Source organism: Etheostoma spectabile, chromosome 1 (genome assembly GCF_008692095.1).
Source record: "Etheostoma spectabile isolate EspeVRDwgs_2016 chromosome 1, UIUC_Espe_1.0, whole genome shotgun sequence".
Lineage (NCBI taxonomy): Eukaryota > Metazoa > Chordata > Actinopteri > Perciformes > Percidae > Etheostoma > Etheostoma spectabile.
Genome location: NC_045733.1, coordinates 31,481,519 through 31,489,361, shown reverse-complemented (window position 1 = coordinate 31,489,361; position 7,843 = coordinate 31,481,519). Strand labels below are relative to the sequence as shown.

Genomic DNA, 7,843 nt, shown 5'->3' with positions numbered 1-7,843 from the left:
CCCATCCCGCCCCGCCTCCGTCCGACTGCCTCGGTTTCTTGTGTTTTCTCCCCCCCTCCCAAGCCACCTCAAAAAATTCCTCATGTCACCACATGACCCGTGTGTTGTCTTGTGCATTATCATGTTGTTATTGTGTTGAACGTGAATCTGAAGCATAATGAATAGAAATGAGTGAAACATCTAGCCTGTCTCCGTCTGAAGCAGAAGTGTCTTTGCTGGTTTAAGACCACCGCAGTTGTCAATCTCCCGTCCAGCGCCCACGTCGTTTAAATAGCAAATGCACCTGCGTCCATCTGTGCACCCATGGGCGTGCTGGTCTTACAGGAAGGTGTGTTCAGGGGCATTCTTGGCGTATTAGTATCTTGAGGCAGCGGAAAGTGATCGCGCCATTGACACACCTATGAAATAAAGAAGACACTAAGTACACTAAGTACAACACTTTTGAACCATGCGCCTGGAGCATGGATCCTTTTTTCGGCCGTTTAACGCAAATTAAAATAAACTTAATGCACCTATCATTAAAACAGGGCCCTGGATGGGTTATTTAGTGAGTTTTAAAGGTGCTGGTAGACACGCTGCCGCCCGGAGGCTTGCTCCAACCTAAGTCATATTCCTTGTATGTGTCCTCATAGCTGGCGAATAAAGCTGGTTCTGATTCTGACTCTGATTGTTGTATTGTGTGCAGTGTGTAACCAGAGCCTGTGTGACCTGCTCCCTCCTGGGTGTAAGTACGGCGAGAAGCTGGTGTCGTACTACAGACAGGACTCCTGCTGTCCCGACTTTGTGTGCGGTGAGTTTTTCTTTTCTGATCAATAAACTTTAATAAATCGAGTTATGGCTTCTCTTTATTGTACAAGGGATGCACTGTGTTACTAACCAACTTTCTTATTTCTTATTGGCTACATTAGCCCTCATACATCATCTGGACTGTGGTCATAACAGCTACATCTTAAGTTATTCCTTGTTACATAGAGTTCCTATTCAGTCAATAAGTTTATAGGTTATTAAGTTTATATTTTATAGTCATAGTTAATATTTTATCATGATCTACTGCACTGTTCATCATTACACACAGTCTACCATAGTATCTCACCTTATCATGGTCATTGCATTGAGTGATTTTACAAAATTAAATGAGCATATTTCCTAAGATGTGGAGTTATTCCTCTAATGTTTCTGTGTTTCAGAGTGTGATCCTGAGCTCTGTGAGTCGGACGTTCCCCCCTGCAGAGACGACCAGGCCGTGATCGCCACCAGAGCCGACGGCAGCTGCTGCCTTGCTCACATCTGCGGTCAGTTCCAATCTTCACTTCTCCGTCTTTGGTGTCACATTCAGCCGGCAGCGAATCAGCAGCAGGTTCACCTAAAGCCGTCAGAGTCTTCATGTGTAAAGTGTGTGTGTGTTTTCTGCAGTGTGTTCTTCCTGTCCGGAGACCCCCCCTCTCTGCCAGGCCGGCGAGGTGCTGACGGTGGACGCTAACACCACGGACCGCTGCTGCCCCGCCTACCAGTGTGGTAAGAGCACTTCTATTTTTTACATTTACAGTATGGATATTTTAACATTTCACAAATGGGATTTTAAAATTGACGCATCACAAAAAACAGGATATTTTGATATTATCACCATTATCAACTTTTATTTAGTTCTCAGAGGTACAAATAAAGGCAAGGCCTTGTTTTAAGTGTAGCCGACACAACAGAAATACACCATCAAATTCAGAACACCAACCGAGCAAAAAGGGCAAAATGACTGGAATAAAAAAAAAAGAACATGCAAGTCACTCATCCAATTTTTTTAAAACCAAGGGCATGAATCTAATAAATAAGAAAACAATCAAGATAAAAATGGAGGAAATTTGTATTACTAACAACAAAAACAATCAGAAACACAAATATTTAACACCATTGCTTTAACTGCCCATATCTCGGGAAAAAATTGTAAATGTAAATGTAATTTAAATAACTTTTTTTACTTTTTTTGTACCCTCGGTCGATGTACTGAACGCGACATGTTAACATAAAATAACATTCTAATCATTCAAATAATATTCCTGTTTTCTGTTTCTAAATTAAACCAATGTTTAATGGGATTACTGCAATTTACTAAAATAGGCACATAACAATATTCTGATATGACTGATACGTTAAAATTGACTGGAGAAGTATGCTCTAATGCTGGGGTGTAAAACTCAACTTCACCAAGGGCCACACTAAAAAAAAGGAATCACAAGGGCCAGACATGTAGAGTTTATTGACAGACTTTTATTTAATCAAAAAAGTCAAATATATTTGACTGTCTTATTGCATGTCTCATATAGTCTTCTACCTGTCACAGTTCGATTGACATAAAGCCCTAAAAAGTTCCTCAGCTATCATAGAACAAAGTGACAAAAACGAAAAGGGACAACAGAGGCGGCCTCTAGCTCCCCGGGTAGGAGCGTGCGCCCCATGTAGGCTGAGTCCTGCAGCGGCCCGGGGGTTTGAGTCTGATCTGCCGCGTGTCCTCCCCCATTTCTGTCCCCCTTTTCTGTCTATCTGCTGTCAATAGATAATAATGGGAAAACCCCCCAAAAAATAATCTTTAAAAAGAAAAAAGGGACAAAAAAGTGGAAAAAAAATCTTCAAAAACGTAAGTTGATATGGATCTCAATTTGTGAAGGCCCTGATTTGTTTGACACCTGTACCCTAATGCATACAGCTGTGAAAGAACTGGTTTTGGTGTGTGTGTGTGTGTGTGTGTGTGTGTGTGCGTGTGTGCGTGTGTGTGCAGTGTGTGAGCCCTACAGGTGTCCTCTGCTTACTTGTCCTGTTGGGATGTCGGTGGTGTCCGTGTCCAGTCCGGCTCGCTGCTGTCCAAACCAGACATGCGGTACGACTGTTGTTTTGAGTGAGACTTTGTTGAAACACAATTTAAGACAGCTGTGCGGCTGAGTCAAGGTTGGTCTTCGGTGGATTTTTAATTATCCTCTGCCGAGCACAACAAAACGGCGAGAACAGTTTCACAGAGTTAACAGCAGTAAACAGTGGGACAAAGTCTGAGCGAAGTCAAACAGAAACATCCTGGTCTTATGTTCTGTTTTCCCTAATCTTAGCAGAACAGTTAATCATAACATGATACACGTTGGAGCCGTGCATCTGTCCCCCATCCTCAGAATCTCTAGCGGTCGTTTATCTGAGCCGCTAAAGACAACCTGGTGTCATTTGGTCACGTAGAGAAGACAATGTCCCAGCTTTGGACATCTGGATCTTTAAGACTACAGGGCACCGGCCTGAGTCAACAGACAGATGTCGACACATACACAAATGAATTGAATAAAGTCATTTAACACCAAAACATTGTTAATAATAATTCATGATTATAATAGAAGGATGTATAAAATGCTTAAGTGTATTTTTTCCCATTACAACTCCCACAACAGAACCATTTTCAAATGAATTAAAAGGCGTAGTTAAGTCAGTGTGAGATTCAGTGTTTTGAACAAGTTTCATTTTGGCTTAGGGGAGCCTGACATGGCACGTTGGTTTATGATGACACATCATTTTGGTGTTGAACACAGTTTAAAGGTGAAGATGATTCGTGTTTTTTTGTTTTCAGAGTGTTCCTGTGAAAAGATCGCCTCCCCAAAATGTGGCCTGGTAGGTCATGACTTTTAATTTTCAGTCTGTTTGGTCATCTAACTAAAATATTTTATATGATGTATAGAACTCACTGGGTCAGGTTCATGTACAGTGGCTTGCATACGTTTACACATCCAGGCTAAAGTTGACTAAAAAGAGGAATAAAAAAAACATCTTTTGGAAATAATTTTGGCATGGACTGTATAAAATATGCATCCTGACAAAGTTCCCTTGGCCTTTGGAATCAAAATAGCCCCCCCCCCCACACACACACACACATCATCCCATACCTTTCACCATACTACAGCTTGGCATGGGGAACTTCCATAAGATCATCTCTCAATGCAACTCAAACCAGTTATTAACTAATTAAACCATGCAATCTTAGGGGGGTGTTACTTATGCTGTATTTTAACATAGGGGTGTATACTTATGCCCCTGTATTTTAACATAGGGGTGTATACTTATGACCCCTGTATTTTAACATAGGGGGGTGTATACTTATGCCCCTGGATTTACATAGGGGGGTGTATACTTATGCCCTGTATTTTAACATAGGGGGGTGTATATTATGCCCCCCCCCTGTATTTTAACATAGGGGGGTGTATACTTATGCCCCCGTATTTTAACATAGGGGGGTGTATACTTATGCCCCCTGTATTTTAACTGGGGGTGTATACTTATGCCCCTGTTTTAAATAGGGGGGTATATTATGCTCCGTTTTAACATAGGGGGGTGTATACTTATGCCCCGTATTTTAACAAGGGGGGTGTTATACTTATGCCCCTGATTTTAACATAGGGGGTGTATTACTTATGGCCCCACTGTATTTAACATAGGGGGGTGTATATAGCCCCCTGATTTTTAACATAGGGGGTGTATACTTATGCCCCTGTATTTTAACTAGGGGGGGGTATACTATGCCCCCTGCATTTTAACATAGGGGGGGTGTATACTTATGCACCCTGTATTTTAACATAGGGGGGTGTATATTATGCCCCCTGTATTTCAACATAGGGGGTGTATACTTATGCCCCTGTATTTTAACATAGGGGGGGTATATCATGCACCCTGTATTTTAACATAGGGGGTGTATACTTATCCCTGGATTTTAACATAGCGGGGGTGTATTATGCCCCTGTATGTTAACATAGGGGGTCGTATACTTATGCCCCTGTATTTAACATAGGGGGTGATACTTATGCCCCTGTATTTTAACATAGGGGGTGTATACTTATGCCCCTGTATTTTAACATAGGGGGTGTATACTTATGCCCCCTGCATTTTAAGGCAGAATATTTATTTATTTATTTACAATACATTATTCATTCACAAGGAAAATTGGTGTCCTTAAAGGTTGGATTTTGTTTTTTAATCAACTTTAGCATGGGTTACACAGTGGGGTTTGAAAGTTTGGGCACCCCAAGTAAAAGATTGTATTAATGTGCATAAAGAATCGGTTGTCTTTGTTGTTCTGCAGGGCGAGGCCGCCCAGCTGGACCGGGCCTACATGTCCGACCCACAGAACCAGTGCGCCTGCAAAAGATACAAGTGTGGTGAGAACTGCTGGGGAGGGTTGCTGGTTCAAATTCAAGTGACTTCGATAGGGGACACTTGGCTCAGCATTGCTGGATCCTTGGAGTCCATGCTATAGATTTGTGCCACGGCCTTCTCTCTTCGGTCTGTGTGTGTGTTTAGTCCCTTTTGTCTTGTGCCGGTCTCCCTGTCAACGCCTCGTTTGTGTGTTTGTGTGTTTGTGTGTTTGTGTGTTTGTCTGTAGCTGGGTTTCCATCCTCTTGTCAATCAAATTATCTGCAGTTTGTGTGTTTCCATCCAACGGCTTTAAAGCGTATTTAAACCTGTGCGTAATGACGTCACATGGCGCTGTCTTGCGATCAACTTGGTTTACCAAATTGAATTTAGACATTTTAAGGTGTTTCCGTTCATTTTCATTTTCGCACAACATTCAAGCAAGTTTTTGCAAACAAAAGTTTTTCTAGACAAAATGGATCCTGTGTACCAACACATGATCAACATTGGACACGTTGTAATAGAGCTTATGTGCCAGCTGATAGCGACATATCGAGCTGTAATAAGAAAACAACGACACTATCAACTCATCGCTATGACAATGCAGATGCAACTTGGCTTTTAGTCTTGCCTCCGGCACTGCTGCGAGACTCTTTTTGAGACATGTCTCTCGGTCTGAGCGTCTTCCATTGACTTTGCAGGACGTCCCACGGCTTGGCCTAACCTTTGTCGGCCATTTCCTTCACAAGTTCCTGATAAATTAAATTCAAAAATAAAAATGTGTTCACAATAAGAGTGTGACTTTGATAGGTGATCATTCTGCAATCGCTGCTTCACGTTTTCTCTCAATATAACAATCATGCACTTTACATGGACTTACTAAGAAAGAAATATGGAAACAGATTCACACTTATAATGGAAAAAACACAATTAAATAACAATGGGATGAACACAGGCATGTATCATATTGGTAGAGGAAGCAAAAAATAATAATCTGACAATCTAAAGAGTTAAAAAGAAAAATAACAAAGCAAAAAGCGATTTTAGTCAAATTAAATGTTTCCAGTCCATCAGAAAATGTGCAAAAACGTTGTGTACACTGTGACTTCTGACCTTGGCTCTGTGTGTGTGTGTGTGTGTGTGTGTGTGTGTGTGTGTGTGTGTGTCAAGTGCGCGAGCACGGTGTGTGTTTTAGGTGAGCGCGGCGTGTTGCGGCCGGGTCAGATCTTGGTGGAGCACCATGACGACGGACGTGTGTCACAGCCGCAGTGCAGCCGCAGCCTGGACCCGGCCAGCGGCTTCCACCTGCTGCGCACCAGCCGCGTCAACTGCTCGCCCCACGACAACCGGTGAGAACCACACACACACCACACACACACACACACACACACACACACACACACACACCACACACACCACACACACACACCACACCAACACACAAGTGTGTCTCACTATCTTGTGGGGACCAGTCATTGATATAAGCATCCCTAGCCCCTTACCTAACTACAATCAAACCTAATGCTAATCTTAGCCCCCCCACCCACCCTAACCAAACCTAACTCTAACCAATCCTAAAACCCGTCTCTATTCCTCAAACAGCCCTTTAAAGTTGTGGGGACCAGCATTTGTCCCACAAAGCTGTCAGGACCCCATAAGTATACTGTATTCCCTGTTTTTGGTCCCCACAAATGTTAAACAAAGCACACACACACACACACACACAACACACACAGAAAACACACACACACACACACACACACACACAACACAACACACACACACACACACACACACACATACACACACACACACACACACACACACACACATCATCCACTTATGACATTTACACAGATCTAATATCTGACAGCATCAAGATCAAATTCTGTATGTTTCTAATATAACGTTTTCATAGTTTCACAAAACTATTCTTGACTGTCTGTGTTTCAGAATCAGATCTACATCCCCCCGAAGGACCAGACGACATGCTGCGGTGTTTGTAAAAATATTTCCTGCCTCTACGAACACGAGAACGGGACAACGGTTCTCTACAAGGTAGGAAGTCAACTATTTATTAATTATATATTAACAGTAACCCTGAATATTTAACATATATTCCTTATACACGTTTCAACTGAGCTGCGGTACCACAGTGAGTCCCTTTGAAAGAAAAACTTCCACTCACTAGCTTTTTTTCTCCACAGCTTTCCATCACATCTAACAGTCTTTATCAAAAACTGATTGTTGAAATTTCTTGTGACTTGGTTAGGAGTATTGTTTGTTGAAGAATAATTTGGCAAAGACTCAACTTTTATTCTCCAGAAATCAGCTGTGAGGCTTTGTCAACAATGTTAAATTAGTCGTTATATATCTAATATCCAATATGACTGATTCCTATAAAAAATTGAATTAATTACCATGAGATGTATGATGCTCATACCCTATGTGATGGTTTTCAATAATACATGTTGGTCATGTTTTCCCAATTTAATGCACATGAACCAAACCAGTAAAAAGTAATCTTGTGTTTGTTGATTTAATCAAAATGCTGCACTGCAGGGCATATTAACGACAAGCTCGTCTCTAGGGGCCGGGGGTTCAAAGGTAAACTGATCGGATTTTGGTTATCAGATTTTGGATCAAATCTTGAAAATGGGTTGTTCAAAAAGGGAAAGAAGGAATCTGAAATCAG

The 7,843-nt window shown here is 41.8% G+C and overlaps 1 protein-coding gene across 1 annotated transcript in view; it reads left to right on the top strand.

Moving 5' to 3' along the window:
- otog (otogelin) overlaps positions 1-7,843 on the top strand; it is a 143,549-nt gene that overhangs the window by 78,871 nt on the left and 56,835 nt on the right. Inside the window, exons 42-49 of the mRNA XM_032520661.1 lie at positions 686-790; positions 1,188-1,292; positions 1,414-1,515; positions 2,771-2,869; positions 3,596-3,636; positions 5,099-5,174; positions 6,319-6,497; positions 7,102-7,206. Coding sequence (XP_032376552.1) covers positions 686-790; positions 1,188-1,292; positions 1,414-1,515; positions 2,771-2,869; positions 3,596-3,636; positions 5,099-5,174; positions 6,319-6,347 — 557 coding nt within the window. The 3' untranslated portion in view covers positions 6,348-6,497; positions 7,102-7,206. The remainder of the gene's footprint in view (positions 1-685; positions 791-1,187; positions 1,293-1,413; positions 1,516-2,770; positions 2,870-3,595; positions 3,637-5,098; positions 5,175-6,318; positions 6,498-7,101; positions 7,207-7,843) is intronic.